This window comes from Lepidochelys kempii, chromosome 20 (assembly GCF_965140265.1).
Source record: "Lepidochelys kempii isolate rLepKem1 chromosome 20, rLepKem1.hap2, whole genome shotgun sequence".
Taxonomy (NCBI): Eukaryota; Metazoa; Chordata; order Testudines; family Cheloniidae; genus Lepidochelys; species Lepidochelys kempii.
Window position 1 is genome coordinate 21,988,288 of NC_133275.1, and position 22,379 is coordinate 22,010,666.

The following is a 22,379-nucleotide window of genomic DNA, read 5'->3' on the forward strand; positions in this document are numbered from 1 at the left end:
ATACACTCAAACCCACACCCAGAACACACAACCCAACTCACAGTCACACAGATACATTCAAACTCACACCCACTGTCACACCCAGAACACACAACCCAACTCACAGCCACAGGGGTACACTCCACCTCACTCCCAGACTCACAAGCGTTTCCCACCTCACATCGTCACCCCCACAGCCCCTCACCGTTGCACGCAGCCCCGCCCACACCCACAGGCTCGCAACCCCCCCCCCCCCCCGGCTCCGGCGCCCCTGCCTGCTCCCGGGCTCCGCTGCTCCCGGGGGTGGGTCCGGGCCCTGGGCGGAGCCGCTGCCGGGCGCTGGAATGTGCGGAATGGGGAGAGCGGCGAGCCCGGGGCTGGCGGGGACCTGCCGGGGCTGGAGGGAGCCGGAGCCGCGCACGGGACCCCCAAGCGCAGCGCTGCGCCCCAACCGCTCAGGTACGGGAGAGACATTGGACACCCACCCCTGCGCCTGCCCTGGCTGGGGGTGGCCAGGAAGGGGGAGCCCTGCGGGGGGGGCTGCAGGGGACCCGTTGCTTCTGTTTGGGGGAGCGGCTAGAATCGGGGGGGGGGTATCCTGGAGGTGAAATCTGGGTGGGTGCCCTGCCCTATAGGAAAGGAAAGGAGCCAGATCGGGGTGGGGGACTGCCCGGGAGGTGAGGTGCGGGGGGAGGGGACCTTGCCCATAGGAGGAGATCCAGATGGCGGGGGTGTCCTGGAGGTGAGATCTGGCGGGGGGAGCCCTACCCTATAGGAGGTAGCCAGGATGGGGGGCAGCTATCCAGGGCCTTGAGGGGAGATCTGGAGGGGGTGCAGCCCAATAAGAGGTGGCCAGGATCTGGGAGGGGGGAATCTACTCTGGGGACCCCTGCCCTGGCAGTGACATGGGAGACGTTCCCACTGGCTCCTGCCCTGATGGGGTACCCAGTTACAGGGGTGGGAGGAGATTTGTTTGCGGGGAGTATGTTAGCAAAGACCTTCTCCCCCACCCCTCGGAGCCTAGGGGGAATCTTCTCTCTGTTCCCCATCGCCATTTTTCAGACTGTTTCCCCAGAGAGACTGGAGCTCTCCCTAAATCCCCTGCATACCCTGCCCACACCCCAACACCCTTTGTTTGTTGGTTACCCCCCAACACACACACAAACACACACACACACCCTACAGCTGGCTTAAAAGCACAACCCCCCTTATCTAGCCCTTGGAAAAGGGGCTTTGGCTGCGCGATGATCTGTCTGCGGGCAAGACAATTGGGGGGTGTAGGGGCTGGTTCAGCCCCGACCCCGTGGCAGTCGGAGGGGGACCCTGGATTTACCCTGGGGTATCTGAAATCAGCACGTGGCCAGCATGTGTCCTGCCTATGCTGTGGTCAGGTGGCCCGCGGTGCCCACGGAGCCCTGGCAGGGGTGAGTCCCACAGGCTTCACTGGTGGTGGTGGGCCGTGGCTGATCGGAACAAATACACGTCACGTCACTTATTTCGGGTGACCGGCTTCCTTCCCCGGCGGTCGTCCAGTCGTTGGTGTCCGTTCCCTTTGCCAGTTTTCCTTTTGGGCCCCGGGTAGATGGGCGTTGCTCCGCGGGAGTTGATGGGGCCAGATCCCTGGCTGGTGTAAACTGGCTCTGCTCCTTTGAAGTCGTGGCTGATTTACACCGGCTGAGTTCCCCAGGGAGTGTGGGAGGAGGATCCAATCCCTGAGCCTGCCTCAGCACTGGTGCTGTTCCAGCAAACCGGGCCTGCAATGGCCGGGGGGGGGGGGGGAAGCACGCCAGGGTGGAGGATTTCCTCCCCATTGTGTGGCCGCCCAGCCCTTTGTGTTTGGATTCCCAGGGATGGAGCCACAGGGCCAGGGTTTCCATGTCCTGAGCCAGGCGTGCAGCTCCCGTCTAGTGGGGCTGCGCTGGGGGATTAGAAGGGTGATGAGAGCCAGGAAAACTACAGCATCACCAGGCCCCTGCATTGCCGCTCACCTAGTGCCATGGAGTTCAGGGGCCAGGACTCAGGGACTGTCCTGCAGGATCAGGCCAATGGGCCCATCTAGCCCGGTATCCCACCTCCTCCCTCCCCACCCCATGGTGCCAGGTCAGGCCAATGGGACCATCTAGCTCAGTATCCTGCCCGCCCCACCCTGGATCAGCTCCATGGACCCATCTAGCTCAGTATTGCCTCACCCTTGATGGGCCCATTGGTCTGAGCTGTCACAGCCAGCCTGGTATCCCCTCCAGCCCCCCCGCCCCCCCGGTCCCTGTTGCATTAGATCCAGACAATAGTGTCAATCCGGGGATGTCACTGAAGTGACTCTGGATTTACACCACCCTAGCCGAGGCCAGAGCCCGACCCTGCGTCTCCCCATTCTCAGTGGAGCTTGGCTGGTGCACGCACCTGGCTTAGCTGCTTATTTGGTCTGCCCCACGGATAAAGATCAGGACCCAGCATGTGTCATCATCTCCCTGTGATTTTTTATCTGTCTCTTTAATTCTTTGCTGATGAAGACACCAGGGCTCCGGGTCTGGGCCCAAGAGCTTGGGAGCCGCCCCTTCTTTCATCTCACTTGACTGCCATTCAGTTTCTTCCCAGGGGGCTTTTGATCTGAATCTCATCCCCTTTTAGGAGGAAGCATCTCTGCGGGGGGTTGGCGTGAGCCCTGGAGGGTGGAGACCCAGTGGTGAATGGTCCTAGCGGGTTGGGTGCCCCGTCAGACTGGGCATCCCCTCACGTGAGGCCCCGGAGTTGCCTGTACGTCGTAGATTCTTGTATCCCTTGATCAGAGTGATTCAAACCGGCCTCAGAGTAACAGCCATGTTAGTCTGTATTCGCAAAAAGAAAAGGAGTATGCATCCGATGAAGTGAGCTGTAGCTCACGAAAGCTTATGCTCAAATAAATTGGTTAGTCTCTAAGGTGCCACAAGTCCTCCTTTTCTTTTTTCAAACTGGCCTGACTCTGAGAGAATTAAGCAGCCTGATTTGTTTCGGTTAAGAGGTGACTTGATCACAGCTTAGAAGCACCTATGCTAGGCAGCTCTGACATTTAGCAGGAAGAGATGCAGCGGCTGGAAGCTGAGGCCAGACAAATTCATGCTGCAAATAAGAATCACATTTTTAACAGTGAGGGGGAATTAGCCACGGGGGAGGTCATGTCAGATCTGGGCTTGTGATTTACAGAGCTGGGAAGCTGCACTGGCTGGCTCTGGTGTAGGGGGCTCAGCCCTTCTGTAGATGGGGGCCTGTCCCTGACCTTGGCAGGAATTTTGTCTTGGGAGCTCTGCTGCAAAGATCAAAGGAAAAAAGCAGAGGGCTGGCTGGCTGAGCAGGGGATATAATCAGAGCTCTAACACGGTGCTTTTCACAAGCAGATCTCAAAGCCCTTCACCAGCTTTAATATATTTATCCTCCCAACTCTTCATCTGAGGCAGGACACTGCTGGTACCCCCATTGTACAAATGGGGAAACTGAGGCTCAGAGAGGCTACGTGACTTGCCGAAGGTCACCCTGGGAGTCTGTGGCAGAGCAGGGATTAGAACGTGGGTCTCCCAAGTCCTAGGCTAGGGCCCAAATTATTGGAACATCATTCCTCTTGGAGCCTTTTCCTCTCTGATTCCAGCGCAGGTCTGTAGCAGCTGGTGCCCACCCTTGGCAGCTCAGCAGCACCTGTGTTGAATGAAGGGGTGGGTCTGAGCCCTGTTCCATATGGGCTTGTGTCCCTCCTGTGGGAACCCGGTGTCAAGATTCAGGGGGGGCAGAGCATCCTGGCATCTGCAGGATGGCGGCCCAGGGGGATGAGTCACCATCCTTTAGGTCTCCAGGGACAGCCTGAGGTCCAAATTAGGACTGTGGGGTCCTAAATTGCAGGCCATTGTGCCACATGTTTGTGCCCATGTGGGAAAATGCTCCCTCCCAGTCCCATGTGTGAGTGGTGTGGACGGTCGGGTAGCTAATGCATGGGGCTGGGAGTCAAGAGAACGGACCGCTGCCCACACTCAGGGCCTGATCCTAGACCTGTTGCCATCAGCTGCAGAATGCCCACTGAGTGGGATCAGGTCTGGAGGTAGAGCTTTTCTGATGCCAGAGCTGGGGCGGGGGGCCCATGCTGCAGCACCCCACAGCTGGAGATGGGACACCACGGGGACCGGTGCTCTGAGGAGGTCCAGAGATGTCTGGCTGGTGGGTCTTGCTCACCTGCTCAGGGTCAAACTGATGGCCAGATCTGAGGTCAGGCAGGAATTCCCCCCCGCTGCCCTGGATTGGCAGGGACCTGGGAAGTGACGGGATTTGCCACCTTCTGCAGCACGGAGCGTGGATTACCTGCCGGGGTCATCTGGGCATGTCCCCATGCCCTGATCATTTTGGGCCTCTAGCTTGTTGGGCCGAGGAAGCGGGTTAAACGGCAATCGCTCCTCTTTCGCCCAGCAGCATCCTTGTGCCGGATGGGCCTGTCCTTGTTAATTGCATTCGAGGCAAGCAGGCTTTGCGGGCGCCTAGTCCCCTGCGAGGAGGCTTCAGACCAGAATCCCAGTTGGCGGCTGTCTGATGTCGTCTAAAGGGGGCAGAGCGTCCGTCCGGCTTGGTTGTGGTACCTGCGGGTGCAGAGATGCGCTAAGTCTAGACAGGGGTTCTCAAGCTTTTTCTTTCCGAGCCCCCTTCCCCTCTCCCCCTGCCCCATGCTATACAAATTCCACGGCCCACCTGCGTCACAAGGGTTTTTCTGCATATCCGGTAGATTAAAAGCCAGGGCGGAGGTCAGAGGGTAGCAAGCAGGGCAATTGCCCGGGGCCCCACGCCCCACAGGGGAGCCCCCGTGATGCTAAGTTGCTCGGGCTTCGGCTTCAGCCCCAGGTGGTGGGGCTCGGGCTTGGGCTTCCTGCCCTGGGCCCCAGCCAGTTGAACGCCGGCCCCGCTCTGGTTTGTTTTGGCGGGCCCTGCTGAAACCGGCTCGCAGCCCCCCGAGTTGAGAACCACTGCTCTAGGGTGCCCGTCGTGGAGACGCACCCAGGCCACAGGGAAGGACAGTGTTTGGGGCCAAAGGGGCTGGGTGAGCCTCAGTGACCCACCGAGTTTGGGATCCCTCTGCTGCCTCTGTTGTAGAAGTACCACGGTAGGAAATGTAGGCTACCCCAGCCCTGGCCTCTCCCAGCAGGGGGCGCTGTGGGGAGCGGGGCAGGAGCGCTGGCTGTCACGGGAGCTCCTGGCTACCCCAGCCCTGGCCTCTCCCAGCAGGGGGCGCTGTGGGGAGCGGGGCAGGAGCGCTGGCTGTCACGGGAGCTCCTGGCTACTCCAGTCCCAGTCTCTCCCAGCAGGGGGCGCTGTGGGGAGCGGGGCAGGAGCGCTGGCTGTCGTGGGAGCTCCTGGCTACCCCAGCCCTGGCCTCTCCCAGCAGGGGGCGCTGTGGGGAGCGGGGCAGGAGCGCTGGCTGTCGTGGGAGCTCCTGGCTACCCCAGCCCTGGCCTCTCCCAGCAGGGGGCACTGTGGGGAGCGGGGCAGGAGCGCTGGCTGTCGTGGGAGCTCCTGGCTACCCCAGCCCTGGCCTCTCCCAGCAGGGGGCGCTGTGGGGAGCGGGGCAGGAGCGCTGGCTGTCGTGGGAGCTCCTGGCTACCCCAGCCCTGGCCTCTCCCAGCAGGGGGCGCTGTGGGGAGCGGGGCAGGAGCGCTGGCTGTCGTGGGAGCTCCTGGCTACCCCAGCCCTGGCCTCTCCCAGCAGGGGGCGCTGTGGGGAGCGGGGCAGGAGCGCTGGCTGTCGTGGGAGCTCCTGGCTACCCCAGCCCTGGCCTCTCCCAGCAGGGGGCGCTGTGGAGAGCGGGGCAGGAGCGCTGGCTGTCGTGGGAGCTCCTGGCTACTCCAGTCCCAGTCTCTCCCAGCAGGGGGTGCTGTGGGGAGCGGGGCAGGAGCGCTGGCTGTGGGAGGTGCTCAAGGCCACTCCAGTCCCAGCCCCTCCCAGCAGGGACTGGGAGCCCCAAGGTGCAGCCCCTAACTGGAGGGACCACAGCTGTGAAGAGTCATGTGACTTATTGGGGGTCTCTGTAAGTAGAAGAGGCTGGGAGTCCGGGGTGGGTGGAGGAGACGGGGTGCTTGTGGGGGCTGGGGGAAGTCACAGCAGGAGCAGGAGTCCAGCAGCAAGGGTAGCAGGGGGTCCTGATCCGAGGGTGACCGAAGCCCTAGGAAAGGACTAGACGGACGTGGGGATCCTGGATCCAAGGGCTGAAGGTGACTGTTTTCTGTTCAGTAAGATGAATTAACCAGGCTCTGGGAGGGCAGTGGGGTGTAGTGGTCGGTGGGGAGACTGAATTAGAACCCAGGAGTCCTAGCTCTGGAAGGGGAGCGCCAGGCGGGCTGGGGAGTAGGACTCCTGCATTCTGTTCCCAGTTGCCATGGTCTCTGAGTGCCACCACGGTGAAGGAGGAGGGGAAACTGAGGCACACACGCAACCAGGGTGCAGTGACCTTGTGGGGCGCACGCTGGCTGCAGGGCAAACCCCCAGCTCCTGCAGTGCCCTCTCCCTCTCCTCCATAAGCAGGAGCGCAGACTTGTATCGAACGGCCCTGTCCCCTGTGCTGAGAGCTCTTGCACGCCAGCCGGTTGGAGCTGCACCACGGGGCCCGCTCGCTGGGCTGGAACTCTTCCGGCCTGCCAGGGTCACGGGCTGCTGGCGGGCTCCCAGTGCCGCTGACTCAGAGCCCAAGCATCCCAAGGTGTGCTCGGCGTCTGATAACCTGCCTAGGCAAGGAGCTGCGTGAACCGGAAGGAACCGCCCCGAGCAGGCAGTCCGGAGGAGCCACCGTTGGGACAGGAGGATCTGATCCTGAGGACTAGACTCCTCCGGGGCCGGGTGAACAGCCAGGCTCCTCGCTGGGTAAAGGGATCGGAGAGGGTTACATGCCATGGCTGCTTTTGGCACTTTGCTCTTTCCACTCCCCCCGTCTTATCGTCTTCCCCTCATCTTCCCCCTCTTTGCACAGCCATCCCGGGCGCCAACCGCAACCTTAGTGGTGATCTGACAGTAGGTTCTAGAGCCGTGGTTCTCAGGAAATCAGTTACTGTGGCATGGGGGGCGGGGGGCGGCGTGGAGTTTTTATAGCATGTTGGGGAGGCCTCACAAAGGAAAAAGTTGAGAACGCCTGGTCTAGAGGCTCCCCCTGCCATCGGGCTGGGTGCTGTGCAGGCCCCAGTTGAGATTGGGGGTGCCCCGGCCATGCCGGGTGCTGCTCAGCCCTGAAGAGCGTCTCTGCCCTGAAGAGCTCACAGACTAAAGAGACACAGCGAGAGGAAGGATTGGTATCCTGCATTTTACCATTTTGTCTATTTCTCGTTGTCTGCAGTGTCCGGCACAGCGGGGCTCTGATCTCAACGGGGGCATGGACATGCAGGGGGTGGGACTCGATGACCTCCTGTGGTCCCTTCCAACCCGGATAGTCTGTGATTCTATGACACTGCCCTGTCCTGAGGTCAGAGGCTGGGAGAGATCAGGCTGCGTGGGTCTGGGGGGGACGGGACGGGAGGTCAGAGTCCGGGGGGCGGGGAGAGGGGGGCACTAAACCAGTTGCTGGGAGGAAGATGTTGCTGCTGACCTGTGACCCTTTGCCGCCCAGGAGGCCTACGCAGAGGTGACCATGGAGTTGGCCAAGGAGAAGCTCAGGAAGGAGCTGGAGGAAGAGCTGAAGCTCAGCACGGAGGAGCTGCGGAGCCACGCGTGGTACCACGGCTGCCTGCCACGGGAGGTACCCACGATTCCGATCTATTAGGCGTATTATGGTAGTGCCCAGAGGTCCCAGCTGAGGTCAGGCCCCATTGCCCTGGCTGGGGCATAGATCCCATGGAGCTCAGTCCCACCAGCCCAGGAGGCTCGGTATCCCTGGTTTACGGAGGGGGACCCAGAAGTGCAGGGAGGGGAAGTGACTTGGCCAAGGTCACACAGAAAGTCAGTGACAGAGCCAGGGATGGATCCCAGGAGTCCTGACTCCCAGCCCCCTCTCCCCCCCGCTCTAACCACTAGACCCCACTCCCCTCCCAGAGCCAGAAATGGAAAGCAGGAGTCATGACTCCCAGCACCCCCCCGCTCTAACCACTAGACCCCACTCCCCTCCCAGAGCCAGAAAAGGAACCCAGGAGTCCTGTCTCCCAGCCCCTGCTCTAAACACTAGACCCCGCTCCCCTCCCAGAGCCAGAAAAGGAACCCAGGAGTCCTGTCTCCCAGCCCCTGCTCTAACCACTAGACCCCGCTCCCCTCCCAGAGCCAGGAATGAAACCCAGGAGTCCTGTCTCCCAGCCCCTACTCTAACCACTAGACCCCACTCCCCTCCCAGAGCCAGGAATGAAACCCAGGAGTCCTGTCTCCCAGCCCCTGCTCTAACCACTAGACCCCACTCCCCTCCCAGAGCCAGAAAAGGAACCCAGGAGTCCTGTCTCCCAGCCCCTGCTCTAAACACTAGACCCCGCTCCCCTCCCAGAGCCAGAAAAGGAACCCAGGAGTCCTGTCTCCCTGCCCCCGCTCTAACCACTAGACTCCACTCCCCTCCCAGAGCCAGGAATGAAACCCAGGAGTCCTGTCTCCCTGCCCCCGCTCTAACCACTAGACCCCGCTCCCCTCCCAGAGCCAGAAAAGGAACCCAGGAGTCCTGTCTCCCAGCCCCCCCCGCTCTAACCACTAGTCCCGCTGCCTGCCATCCCCGCCAATGAACAGCCCTTGTCTCCCCAGGAGGCCGAGTCCCTGCTGGGGGAGGACGGGGATTTCCTGATCCGGGACTCAGGCTCCAGCCAGGGGGACTATGTGCTGTCCTGCCGCTGGCGGGGCGAGACCCTGCACTTCAAGATCATCCGGGTGGTGCTGCGCCCTCGCCAGGGCTACTCCCGCACCCTCTTCCAGTTCGAGCAGGACCAGTTTGACAACGTGCCGGCCCTGGTGCGCTTCTACGTGGGCAACTGCAAGCCCATCTCAGAGACCTCGGGCGCCGTGGTCTCTCGGCCCCTCAACCGGGACGTGCCGCTGCGCTGGCTGCAAGAGCGCTACGGGGCCACCGGCCAGCCCCGTCTGGACGAGCAGGAGCCGGCCGAGGGGGACGCGGCTCCTGCCCAGAGACTCGGCCGCCACAGACTCACCGCTGGGGAGATGCCGACAGAGGGGAACCTGCTCCGGTGAGCGCTGGGATGGGAAATGGCACTGGTTAGAGCTGGGGCTGGGAGTCCGGACTCCTGGGTTCTCCGCTCAATTCCAGGAGGGAGGTGGGGTCTAGTGGTTAGAGCCAGGGAAGGGCAGGGAGTCAGGACGCCTGGGTTCGGTTCCCAGCCCTGGGAGGGGAGTGGGGGGGGGTTGTGGGTTTGAACAGGGAGGACTCGGAGTCAGGACTCCTGGGTTCTATTCCCGCTGTACCATAGAGTCACAATGTGACCTCGGGGGAAGCCCGTTCCCCTTTCCTTGCCTCAGTTTTCCCATCAGTGAAGTGGGTCTTCTGATCTTCTCACCTGGAGATGGGTTGTGATGCTAAATTCCTTGCTAAGTGCTTTCCGAACCCAGGGGGATAGGGGCTGCCCTCATTATTAACCCTGTGTCTGCCAAACTGCCCCCCGCGCTGTGGGCTGGGTCTGAAAGGCCGGTCCCTGGTGCCGTGCATGACTCACACGAGTGACTCGGGCTCCAAACTGGCTTCCCCACGAATGATCACGTTCCATGAAGCAGCCCAGCCCTGGCATGGAGGGCAGGATCCCCGATCCAACAGCTGGGCACATTACTCCGGCATCCCCTTCATTCTGGGCGTGGGTCCTTTGCAGCTTGGGGGTCTGCAGCGGCCGGGGGCTCACAGTGTCGCCGCTTCTCCCTGCAGGGTGAAAGACAGGAGCGGGAGCCAGCCCACCGGGCTGGATCAGCTGGGCCGGCGCCCCCTGCTCTACACGGCACAGTCAGACAGTAACCTGCGGACAGGTGCGTGGGAGCTGGGGCTGGAGGGCAAAGGCTGCCTCCACTGGGGGGAGGGGTATTAACCCCTTTCACCACCTGGGGGGGTACAGGGCAGGGGATGGTTTGGCTGCTACCTTCAATGCAGTTCCTCTGGATTTACGCCGGTGTAACAGGATTTGTGCAGCCCCCTAGTGCAATGCTCCCAGGTGGTTCCGTAATGCACCTAATAGATAATGTACAGTGCCTAGCACGCTCCTGGTCCATTAGCGGGGCTCCTAGGTGCTACCATAATGCATCTATTAGATGCCTTAATATGCAGAAGGTTTAAAACAAACAAAAGGAAGTATTTTTTCACACAACACACAGTTAACCTGTGGAACTCCTTGCCGGAGGATGGTGTGAAGGCCAAGACTATAACAGGGTTAAAAAAAGAACTAGATAAGTTCATGGAGGGTAGGTCCATCAATGGCTATTAGCCGGGATGGGCAGGGATGGTGTCCTTAGCCTCTGTTTGCCAGAAGCTGGGAATGGGTGACAAGGGATGGATCATGTGATGATTCCCTGTTCTGTTCATTCCCTCTGGGGCACCTGGCATTGGCCGCTGTCAGAAGACAGGATACTGGGATAGATTGACCTTTGGTCTGACCCAGTGTGGCTGTTCTTATGTATAATGTACAGCGCCTAGCACACTCCTGGTCCACGAGCAGGGCGCCTAGACACTACCATAATACATCTAATAGATAATGTACAGTTCCTAGCACAACAGGGTTCTGGACCATGACAAGGGCTCCCAGGCATTACTGTAATACACCAAATAACGGACTCCTTATAAACCAGATCCTCAAGCTGGTGTAAATTTGCATCTCTCCATTGACTCCAATGGAGCGATAGCCCATTTCTGCCAGCTGGGGATCTGGCCCTGCTACATATCACCATCGCTCTGATTGCCACCCCGCTGCTTTCACGCCGGTGTAACTCCCCTGTCCCTCTGGGAGCGACTCCGGATTCACACCAGTCCTGGCTGAGATCAGAACCAGGCTCTGTGGGAACCATGTGTCCGGCTGCTCCGCTCCCTGCTCTGACATGGTCCTGTCTCCTTCTGCAGGCAGCCCGGAAGCTCCAGCCGGCACCCAGGAATGGAGCAAGCTCCCGCCCCCCTCACCCGTCTTCCGCACTGGCAGCGACCCCGTGCTGCGGCCCCCTGCCCCCCGGTGCCTGGACCCCGAGGGGGGTGCAGCCCTGAGCGGCTCGGAGGGGCAGCTGCACTCCAGGGCTCCCCCCAAGCCCCTGCGGGCCCCTTCCATGCTGGTGGGCGACGCCCCCCAGGAGCAGCCCAGCACCTACTGCGAGCTGGTGCCCAAAGCCCCGGCCGGCCTGCGGAGCCACGTGGCTCGGCTGCACACCGAGGAGAAGTGGCGTGGCCGGGCCCGGGCCACAGACACGGCCTTCGGCTTCCTCGAGGATGAGGGGGTGCCGCTCCCCCGGCCACGCCACTACGAGGAGGACTTTGTGCGCCCCCTACTGGAGACAGCCTCCTCCTTCCAGCCCCACAGCTTCCCCTCGCTCCTCCTGCCCCCCGACAACAAGCCCCTGGAGCCCGGCGCCCTCAAACGACTCAAGGACCTCTTCACCCGGCATGACTGCCGGACCATGGCCCTGCATGTCCTCTACATGGACTGTCTGGTAAGGGGGAGCTGGGAGCCAGGACTCCTGGGTTCTATCCCCAGCTCTCGGAGGGGACTGGGGTCTAATAGTTAGGGGGGGCACGGTGCCAGGATTCCTGGGTTCCAGTCCCAGCTCTCTTGCCAACTCACTATGCAACTATGGCCTGTGCCTCAGTTTCCCCCATCTGTATGGTGAGGGGGATGAGAGTGCCCTCCAGGGCAGTGGGGTGCGGGGAGGTGAGCTGGTTGTGAGGTTTTGAGATCCTTTTTGTGGAAGACCCCACAGAGCCATAGCATTTAAGGCCAGACAGGATCATTGGCCTGGATATCACGGGCTACCAGCGCCACGGTAGCCAGTGGCGCCCAGCACCCTGACGCTAAACCCGACCGGCATGGGTATGTGGGTGGCATTACCCCCTGCCTCTAACAGCCCTGGACCCCAGGACCCCCTGGGAATGCAGTCGGACCCTGGGGGTAAAAACTGGCCACTGGGGTCTGTGCACTTGTACCCCAGCCATGCCCGGCGGCTGCTCCGCTCTCCCCCGGGGGGAAGCTCGGGGGGCTTGTTATCCTGCGCGGGTGGCCCCATCTCATACCTCTCCAGCCCAATTCATAGAGAGCTCCTCTCCTCTCATGCCCAGCCCCACCCGTGGTTCTCAGACTCTCCCCCCTCCAAGAGGGCCCATTGCACTGGCCCTTCCCAGAGCTGAGACCTTGCCAGCTTAGTGAAGCTGCAGCCTGTGGGTAGAAAGGGTTAAATATTGAGGGGGTGGGGGAATGCTTGGGGGGGTAGGGGATCTCGGGGGCTATGGAACTGTCCCCACCCCCACCGTAAGGGGAATGGGTAGGAGCCCCATAGCTCCGATGGGAAGCAGCCCTGGAGAACAGGAAGTCGGAGATCGGCATAGTTATAGCGGGTTGGGGTCGGCACTGCCTGTGGGGGGAGAGTGCCCCCTCCTGAGCCCCCCGCCCTGCTCCTTTGTAGCACAGTACCCCCTAGCATAACTGTGTGGGGAGAGCGCCCCCTACTGATCCCCACTCCCTGCAGCCCAGCGATCCTGGAGATGAGTAGGGGGTGGCTTATGGACCGACGGGGACCCTCCCTCCTTGGTCTTTGCATGGGCCTGCTTAAGCCTGGCTGGGGGTACTGCTCGCTCCCCAGCAAATGTGGAATGAGGGGATCGGAGTATCCAGGGGCTCTCAGTGTAATAAGAAAAGGCCCTGTCCCTTGGGGGACCCAGTGACCTCGCTCCCCCCGCCGGCAGGAGGGTCCCTTTGTCCCGGCAGATCTCAGGCCCTCACCCCTGCGCTTGTTTGTTGCTTGCACCAGGTTAGCAGGATCACCAGGGTGCCCAGGGAGCAGCAGCAAGCGATGGGGGTAAGCTCGGGTCTGGAGCTGATCACCCTGCCTCACGGGCACCAGCTGCGCCTGGACCTGTTGGAAAGGTACCAGCCTGGGGGAGCAGGGTGTGGGGACGGAGGCTGCGGGATGAGGTGTAGCAGTGTGGAAATGCGGCTGCCTCTGGGTGAGGGCGTGAGGGTGGCGCAACAGCTCAGCAGGATTTGCACTGGCAGGAGGAGGAGCTGGAGTCTAGTGAAAGCCACGGGGGACAGTTAGAATAAAACTTAGCCGGGACATGGCTGGGTAAAGCCCTTTACTGACCACAGAATAGGTTAAGACTGCACTTAAGGGCTCGTCTGCATGAACATTTAGTTTGCGGCAAGCTAGGGTGGGAGCCGACCCACCCCCCACCCTCCCGGCCTGCACGCTCTGTCCCTGTGCACCCAGGTGACGTGCGACGTGCAGTACCAGCTTGTGAATGTGCTTTCAAACTCGACTGGATCAACTCACATTTCCAGGGGGCATCAGCCGGGGGCTGGTGGTGGGGGGCAGTTCCCACCCCTGGGTGCCGGAGTTATAGGTGTGTAGTGGAGACCAGATCTTAGAGCGTGGCCGGCTGGGGTAAGTTCCCAGCCCCAGCTTGCTGGGGACTAAATGTTTGTGTAGACAAGCTCGGGGCCTCCGGTGAAAGATGGCAGAGCGCCTCCTAGCACTGCAGTGTGGTACTGAGGTCTGCACTGGCTGCCAGGGGGAGAGCGCCCCCTCCTGAAAGCCCCACTCACTGCAGCAGACCCCAATAGCACCATGCTGGGGCATTAGGATCTGCGCGGACTTAGAGCATGTCTACGCTACACGCCCTACGGCTGCAACGTGCCCCCCCCCGGCACGACAGAAGGGGTTTTCCCATCGCCAAGCCACCCCCTCCAGCGGCAGTAACTAGGGCAACGGAAGAATTCTTCTGTCACCCTAGGGTGTTTGCATTGGGGCTTAGCTTGGCTGATCTAGATCATAGGGGGAAAGGGGGGGGGATTAATTTCTTACACGTAGGCGGTTAACCTATGTTTTAAGGAGCACTCCCCCTCCTGAGCCCCTCCCCACGTTACGCAGGGGGATGTTTCCCTTGCAGGTCTCCCCTTTAACACACGCCCAAGCCCAGACCTGCTTAGCTTGCCCCAGGTAACGCCAGCCTCCCTTGAGCAGCTACAGGCCCACCGCCCGCCCTGCTAGCGAGCGGTGGGGTTCAGCCCCTTGCGGTGTCTCTGTCCCTTCCAGGCACCATCTCATGGCCCTGGGCATCGCGGTGGACATCCTGGGCTGCACCGGGGGCGTGGCGGAGCGAGCCGGCACCCTGCACAAGATCGTCCAGCTGGCTGTGGAGCTGAAGGGCTCGGCCGGGGACCTGTTTGCTCTGTCGGCCGTGATGAAGGGCCTGCAGCTGCCCCAGGTGGGGGGCGAGCCGGGGGCGGCGGGGGAGACACTTAGCTCCTGCTCCCCATGGAGGCCGGCCCTGGCCCCAGCCTGTAAGGCAGCCTTGATGAGGCCGACAGAGGGGGACGGTTCGGGCTGGCCCATAGAGAGGGGCGTATGGAATTGTCTCGTCACGGGGTGGGCTGTGAGCCCTGGAGCTTGGGTGGCTGGATGGAGCCCTGGGGAAAAAGACGGGAGGGAGCAGAACTGTCTTGGTCCCCATTAGTGGGGAGGAGAGGGAGGGTTAGGGGGAGGTAACGTGTTAATGGACGAGGGAGACCTGTGACCTTGGACAAGTCGCTTCTCGTCTCTGGGCCTCAGTTTCCCCTGCCCGCACTGTGCGTGTTCACAGTGAGCTGTTCAGGGCAAGGACTGCCTATGGGTCTGGGCAGCACCCAGCCCATGGGGGACCCCCCTGATCTCAGCCAGCACCTGAGCAACACCTGGCACCAGGTGGCCCCGACCTTGGTCAGCTGGTCTGTGCAGTGCCCGGCCCAGTCTTGAGTCGCTCCATCGTAATGGGATCCAATAGGCCTTGATCTACCCCTAAGGAACGGGACTCCCATCCATCTGGCGAGCGGCCTGCGTCTGGTCCACGACGCTTGCCCCAAGGCATGGCACCCACCGTAGCCCGCCCCCCAATGTCTCACTCCTGTCCCTGCCCCCCCCCACCACCACTCTGCAGGTTGCGCGGCTGGATCAGACGTGGCAGAAGCTGCGGCAGACCCACACCGAGAGCGCCATCGCCTTCGAGAAGGACCTCAAGCCCTTCGTGAAACGCCTCAACCAGGGGGAAGGTGAAGCACAGCCTGCTGGGTGCCCAGTCCGTGGACCTGAGAGGGGATGAAACAAGCTGGGGAGGGATCTGCCTGGGCAAGGAGGGGCCGTGGTGGGAGCATCATGGGGGTGAATCTCACCCCGGGAAGAGAGGGCTGCAGGGGGTGGCTGACACCTGGAGAGGTGGGAATTAGGCTGGGGCAGGGGGGTATGGACGGATGGCCTCACCTGGGTTTGTGTGCCACCAGCCTGGGCTGGCTCAAAGCCAGGCCCCCTTCCCCCACCTCTGATGCCAAATGGTACAGGTCCCCTAAATGTGCTGCTCTTCCCCCCCCACCCCACAAATACCCTTTTATGCCAGAGTCCTGGCCCAGTCCAGGAGGATGGCTTTCCCAGTGGTTAGAGTGATGGCCTGAGACTAGGGAAAACTAGCTTCAAGTCCCGGCTCTGCTCCAGCAGCCCGGTGGACAAATCACATAGGCCCTCTGTGCCTCAGTTTCCCCATCTGTACAATGGGGATGAGAGCCCTGCCTCTCTGGGGGTGGTGAGGATAAATGCATTAATGACAGCAAGGTGCCCAGCTGCTAGGGTGGTGGGTGCCAGGTCAGTACCTAAGCTAGAGTGGACACCCTTCTTTCTGTCCATGCGGGGGAGAGGATTCCTGTCTCAAATGGGATCCGATCTTCTTCTTCTCCCAGCATCCCCTGCACTGAGCCTCAGTGCTGGCCATGGATCCACCCTTTACACCAGGGCTGCATTTCACCCTCCATGGCCAGTCCTTCTTACTCTAGCCCCAGCCTGCAACAGCAAAGCATCATTCAGGTAGAAGGGAGAGAATTAGACCCTCCCTCCCAGGCCCCATACTGACTAACGCTAGGTGTGACGTGTGATGGCTGGAAGCACCTACAATCATGTGGGAGGGCGCGGGGGGGAAGCTGTTGCCCATTTATCCGAGCAGCTTCCACTGCAGTTTCGGGGCGGGGGGATGTGATTAGGACAGACCTCTTCTGTGCCTGGTTGCCGGATACATCAACCCCAGTGGCTAGACTTGCAGAGACCAGGGCCCGAGATAAAAAAGCTGCTGCTGAAGCGTTCTTCCAGCTTGAGCGGCCACGGTGTGCATGTCTGGGGTTGCCGGCCCAGCTCCCGCTGGGTGCCTGGCCTCCAAGGCACAGGCTGGATACGTGACCCTGCTTGGAGGTGGCTCTCTGACCCCTTGTCCCCCTACTGCAGGGAACTCCTCCCCCGGAGAGGTCGCCATCCCTCACCTCCTGCCTCTCATCAGCCTCATGGAAGGGGAGCAGCTCTGGGACGACCACGAGGAGAGCTGCGACCTCCTCTTACGGACGCTGGAGTCCGCCCGCTCCATCGCCACCAGCGCCGGGGCGTACAAAGCCACCGCAGAGGCCAAGCTCCAAGGTAGGGCTGCAAGGAGCCGTGTCTATCAGCCCAGCTTGGGGCAGGCTGAAGGTTTTCCAGAGCCTCAGCGGAGTTGTAGTTCGGTTACCTCCTCATGCTCCCCGTTGTCTCTGGGCTGGATTCCCCAGCTGGACTACATCTCCCATGATGCCCCCCTGACCTGGGACTCCCATGATGCCATTGCTTTACTGCACCATGAAGTGATGCTGTAGTGAATCATGGGAGATGTAGTCCAACAAGGGAGCCCTGCCCCTAGAGGTGGTGGTGGAGATGCGGCCACTGCACTGCAACTCCCACAAGGCAGGGCCGAGGCAGATCCAAACAGTAATATTCTCAAACCCAGCTGTGATGGAAATGGTTTGAGTAGCCCCACTGGATGTAGAGCTTGGTCTCGCCTTCAATAAAGCCAGTTCTTAGTCCCCGGGCCTGCGATTACACAAACAGCATAGGAAGGGGCGGGGGGAGGGAGAGCTCAGTGGTTTGAGCATTGGCCTGCTAAACCCAGGGTTGTGAGTTCAATCCTTGAGAGGGCCATTTAGGGATCTGGGGCAAAAATTGGGGATTGATCCTGCTTTGAGCAGGGGGTTGGACTAGATGACCTCCTGAGGTCCCTTCCAACCCTGATCCTCTATGAAGGAATGAGCCAGAGCCCCAGCCCTCCTGCACCTCTCAACCCTTCCCTGGTATCTTCTCTCCTCTTGCTAGGATTCCAAGCCACGGCGGAGCTCCTCGAAGCTTTCCAAACCGAGTTCGCGCTCCGCTTATTCTGGGGCAGCAAAGGAGCGGCCGCAGACCGGGCCGAGCGCTACAGGAAATTCGACGCCATCCTCACGGTGCTGTCCCAGAAACTAGAACCAGCGAGGAAAACGGAGCCCTGAGTTTCCTCCACCGCCACGGCACAGCCCACGAACAATGGCTTGCAGAGCCAAGACAGGATGGAGGAGCAACAGCGCCCCACTGCCTGGAGATCTCTCCCCTAGCCTGGCCGCCAGTGCCGGTAGCAGGATGGGGGCAGGGGAACGAGCCCGAGCCCAAAAGCCACCCGGGCCCCACCGCTGCAGAGGACGGGGGGTACAGAGATTTCAGCGGCTTATGCCCGGGCAGTATTCTACCAGCCCCCCCCGCGCCTTGCTGCTGGAGGCGGCTGCTCCGTGTGCAGAAGCTTGCGGGAGTGAGGAGGATTGGTGGACCCATTGCACCCACGGCTTTTTAAATGCAAAATGCCACTGCAGCTGCAGCTTCCCCCGCCTCTTTGCCAGCGTGGGAGGGTGTGAGATGGTGAAAGGGAGCAAAGCAGCAGGGGGGAATCCCCCTCCCAGCAAAGCGTGTGTGGGAGGGGTGGTGGTTGTAGCAATAGTAATAAACCAAAGCCTTCCAACTGGTTTTGGTAACGGCTGCAAGGGTTGCTCCAGGCCCTGGGGTGCTGCAGTTACGCAGAGGCGGCGATGCGGGGCTCTGGCAGAGGGGGGCTAAGTTGCAGCCTAGGGCAAGTTGGACTGGTGCAGGAGGAGTGGGGCTAGAACTCTCAGCCTGGGGCTTGAGGGCTGTTGTCTTTCCCAGGACAGGGCAGGGCGGTAGACACCCACTGGGCCCTATACCCCCATTCAGGGGGTGCCCTAGCCTGAAGGGGAATCCACGCCCTGCCCCCTTAGAATGACCACTGGAGGCTTAGAGGAAGTTAAAAATCTCTGCCCCTGTCCCCTTCTCCCCTGAAATGAAGCGGGTTTGTGCTGCCCTCAATGCATGGGGGGAGCTCCCCTGAGCGGGGGTGGCAAGGAGGCTGTTATCTCTGCCCCGGAGGTGAAGAATTGCCTAATGGTTACAGCAGGAGACACCTGGGTTTGGCAGCCAGTTCTGCAGCAGCAGGAGCAGAAGGGGTGAAGACCTAGAATAGGCTGGCCAGGAGTTAGACTAGGACCCCCATAGCGTACCCATCCCCACCCCGGTCCCCCAACACGCTCCTCAGCCGAGGGCAGTGGGGAAGTGAAACCAGACAATGCACCACAGAGGGGAACAGTCCAAGCCAGGCTGTGGTGTCCCCCCCCGAGTCTATGCTCATGTGAGGGGAACCAGCCTGAGGCTGTGCCCATCCAATGCCCTAAGGAGCGGCTGGCCAGGAGGGTTATGCCTATGAGAGCCTAAGCTGGGAATTTAAACGAGGGTAGTTACAACGGGGCTTAGCCCTGTGTGGATGCTCTGAACTCAGGCGAAGCCCTTGTCTGGGGGAAGCCATACCACTCCAAGTGAGGGTGTTAATTTAAGCCCCCTGCTCTCTGTAAACCAATGCACACTCCAGCTCAACTAAACTGCTCTTCCCTTCATGGGGTCCCCCTCTCTTCCCCACATCCACTGTGGAGTAAGAAGGGGGGTGGCTGGAGACAGCACAAGGGTGGCTGGCCCCCTGCTCTGCTCTAGCAGAAATTAGCAATTGAAATGTTGCCTCTAACACACTATTGAGAACTTCCGAATGGAAGTAAAAGTACCACGTCCCTGACGGGGAAACTGAGACAGGCCGATAGTCACACAGCAAAATCAAGGGAAGGCAAAGATAGGACTCCACACCTACTTGAGCCCATGCCCCTCCCACAGCTGAGAATAGAACCCAGGAGTCCAGACTCCCAGTCCCCCTCCTCCCCTGGGCCTAGCCCTGCTAAATGGAACCCAGGAGTCCTGGTGGCCAATTCCCCCTACTCTAAACCCACTAGCACCCTGTGAGGCCACCTGTGTTCCCGTCCACCACGGCGCAGCTGGGGGGTTGTCACTGCCTCTGTTCCTCCGTTTCCCCAAGCGAAAAACAGGGATAATCGTTCCTTAGCTCTGTCCTCACTGAAAAACCAGGATGCATTTTTACTGCCGGGTAGCCGCAAGAGGGCTGTACATCGCATGAGCAGACAGGGTAATTTACCTCACCCGAGGTAGTCCAGAACAACCCTCCAAAGCTGGGGCTGGCCTCAACTAGCTACATAGCATTTAAAAGCTTCCCGGGCCACATCCCCATCCAGGCTCTCCAGCACACGAGCAAAAAAGAAGCGCCCTTAACTCGTTAGCCAACACACTGACGCAAGGCGGAGCTCCAGGGAAGAGCGGGCATAGCCTCAGGGAAACCTTAAGCCCCTCCGTAGTTTGTAGCTGGACCTGCTAGCACCTGTGAACACTAGACCCTGCCTCGGCCACACGAGAGCGTCCTCACCTGTATGAGAATCCCTCCGGGTTTGTCTTCGCCGTACAGCTGCATCGCTGTAGTGCGGGAGTGAAAACGCTCCTCTCCCGCCAGGGGAGCTGCTCCCGGCGGCGTAGTTAAGCCTCCGCCCCGAGAGGCAGCAGCCATGGCGCCGGGAGAAACTCTCCCGTCAACAGAGCGCCGTGTACACAGGGGGTAAGTCGGTATAACGGCATTGCTCAGGGGTGTGGATTTTTCACACCCCCTAGATCGACAGAGGGGGTGTGGTGTAGACCTCACCCTAGTGAGGACGAGGACCGGATGCCTGGCCCCCGGGCCACCACAATGGGGTCCTGCTCTCAGCTGGGGGGCTTCTAGACAGGATGGTAACCTACACAACTAGCCGCGCCCCTCTCCCTAAGAGCAGGGTGGGCTAGGTGGCGCTGGAATATGGACGAACCGCTCTGCTCCCCTCCCACGGCCGAAACAAACCGAGGCCACAGAGTCTGTACTGTTTTTATAAACTTCTTAAAAACTGCACTGGGGAAGGGAGAGAGAGAAATCAACTATTTACATAAAGTGTAAAAGGCACCAGGCTGCAGTGGAAATACATTCTATGGCTCAGGGGCCACGGGCTCCAGCACAGCGACACCCCCCCCAGACCCACTTCTCAGAACCGGAGGGGAGACAGGATCTGCCCCCCGCCCCCCCGGTAGGGTGAACAGACGCCAAGACCACTGGGACATTTACACTTATGTTACAGGTTAACTGAGGCATAGGCTAAAACGAGCAGTAATTGGTCACTGTATAAAAGGCTAATATATTAGAGTCCTCTAAAAAAAATTACACACAAGGGGTGGGCTGCAGCGCGGACCCCTGGGCTCCCCCCCAGCGAGATCACCCCCCCACATCCCCCCCAGGGGACAGATTCATTTATGCAGCAGGCACTTTATGCATATTTTTCCCCCCTTGGCTGGGCGAGTTTTGGAGTCTGGGGAATAAAGTGCATTTCGTGGCCCCAGCGGCGGAAGGGGAAGTGGGCTGGAGCTCGGCCAACGCTCGAGCTGGTGGCATTAGCTGCAACGGGCACTCGCTCCCACCCATGGCCCCTGGCAGAGAATGGCCAGAGGTTCAGGCCCGGGGGCTCCCGGCCGGCTGGCACCTCTGTTCCATTAACATCTGGGCTGGCGCCAGCCTAAGCGGGAAGCCACAGGTCCTGGGTTCAAATCCCAGAAAGGCAACAACTGACCCAGGACTGAGGTTCGGCATGCTGCTTAACATGCACCTGGAAGACGCCCAGATGCCAGGGTGATGAACATGGAAGAATCGATGCACTTTCTATTCCATAGCCCCGCTATTCCATACAGGCTCTGCTCATCACACCCCCATTGAGCCTGGATCCCTTTGCCCTAAACTAGCAGGAGGCAGTGCAGCTCCCTTCACCCCAAAGACCTCATGCAGCCGCCCCCCCCCCCCCACAGGAGGAAATAATAACAGGCTCCTATGAGCCCCACCCAGGAGGGGGTGGGGGGTAGCATGGGAACCATGTCCCCACTGAGTATAGAGGGATGGAATCTGAACCATACCCCCTTGTGGACACAGGGATTATTGCAGCCACGCCCCTGGGGGAAATGTGGGGTTCACAGCCCAGGTGCTTAAGAGCAGGGGAGAGGGCAGGGTGCAGCAAATGCTTTTAGGAGGAGGTTGAGTTACTCACTCACAGGGAACTGACAGAGGGGGCACAGTATGGGAGTATGCAGGGGCAGCAGCCAGAAACCCAGTCCACCCCTCCCCCCAGCACCCACTGCGACCTCCCCCCGCAAGCCGAGAGGCCGTGCTGAAATGCGAAATGCCACAGAGCTGGGGCTTGGGCAGAAGGGGGGGGGGGGTTCTCCTTCCCCTCACAGGCGATCTGCTTTGCAAGCGGGCACCACTGCTTGCCCACAAGGGCCACTTGTCTATGCAGGGCCAGGGGCCACTCCCAAGCCTGTACCCGTGGAGTCCTAACCCCCAGGCTCCAGCAGCGTTGCTCCAATCCCCGCCGCCCCCCCTGCAGCTCCACGAGCCGGCTGCCGCTCTCCAGCCGGGCGGGGAGGCCCACGCTCAGTTCAGGGTGACCCGCAGGTAGGACGTCGGCACGTAGCCCTCGTCGCCTTTGCTCCTCCGCACACGGGTCCAGCCGTCGCCTTTGTCCTCCTCCATCAGGCTCAGCTCCTCCCCCTCCGTCATGGAGATGGTGCCTTCGCTGGAACCTGGGGGGGGGGAGAGGGAGGGAGGAAGGGGGTGGGGGAAATCCAGGCAACGGGGTGAGAAGAATCGCTCGTTTCAGAGCTCAGCTAGGTTCCCCTCCCTCATCCCTGTGAAGGGATGGGAGGGCCCGTATGTTAGAGCTCCCAGAAGCCCTGGGGGAATCACACCTGCAGCAATAGGCCACTGGGGGCTGGAAGTTTCCACTGGAAGACATGGGTGAATGACACAGACCCTAAGTGACCCTTCCTTGTCCCCCATTAGCCAGGAAATATCCCAGTGGACAGCAGTTAGAGGGGAACTTATGCCAAACCCCTACCTGGGGGTGTGGACCGAACAGGGGGTTGGAGATGTAGCCTGCTTGGCGGTGAAGGCTCCAACCCCTAAGCGGAGTTTGAACTCAAGGCCTTTCAGTAGGTTCCTA

The 22,379-nt window shown here is 60.7% G+C and overlaps 2 protein-coding genes and 1 long non-coding RNA gene across 9 annotated transcripts in view; 1 reads left to right on the forward strand and 2 right to left on the reverse strand.

Moving 5' to 3' along the window:
• The first annotated feature begins 241 nt into the window (after positions 1 to 241).
• On the forward strand, positions 242 to 20,496 carry SH2D3A (SH2 domain containing 3A). 4 transcript variants are annotated; one of them, XM_073319002.1, is made up of 11 exons: positions 242 to 438; positions 7,307 to 7,432; positions 7,577 to 7,705; positions 8,683 to 9,119; positions 9,806 to 9,903; positions 10,985 to 11,562; positions 12,874 to 12,989; positions 14,130 to 14,329; positions 15,038 to 15,149; positions 16,363 to 16,548; positions 17,254 to 20,496. In XM_073319002.1, exons 2-11 carry the CDS (start codon positions 7,343 to 7,345, stop codon positions 17,759 to 17,761), a joined length of 2,454 nt encoding a protein of 817 aa, XP_073175103.1. In that variant the 5' UTR covers positions 242 to 438; positions 7,307 to 7,342; the 3' UTR covers positions 17,762 to 20,496. The 4 variants fall into 4 exon arrangements, with proteins under 4 accessions (XP_073175103.1, XP_073175106.1, XP_073175104.1 ...); XM_073319005.1 differs by having other exon boundaries at positions 14,158 to 14,329; positions 17,254 to 17,524; XM_073319003.1 differs by lacking the exon at positions 7,307 to 7,432 and having other exon boundaries at positions 17,254 to 20,495.
• On the reverse strand, positions 2,382 to 12,093 carry LOC140900957 (uncharacterized). The gene is made up of 3 exons (XR_012155754.1): positions 9,603 to 12,093; positions 4,300 to 4,571; positions 2,382 to 3,645 (listed from the first exon to the last, which is right to left on the reverse strand). It is a non-coding gene; the product is annotated as an uncharacterized lncRNA (long non-coding RNA).
• Positions 20,211 to 22,379, reverse strand: part of TRIP10 (thyroid hormone receptor interactor 10) — a 72,458-nt gene continuing 70,289 nt past the window's right edge. For all 4 annotated transcript variants that reach the window (XM_073319010.1, XM_073319007.1, XM_073319009.1 and 1 more), the window contains one exon: positions 20,211 to 21,960. In XM_073319010.1, coding sequence (XP_073175111.1) covers positions 21,812 to 21,960 — 149 coding nt within the window. In that variant the 3' untranslated portion in view covers positions 20,211 to 21,811. The remainder of the gene's footprint in view (positions 21,961 to 22,379) is intronic.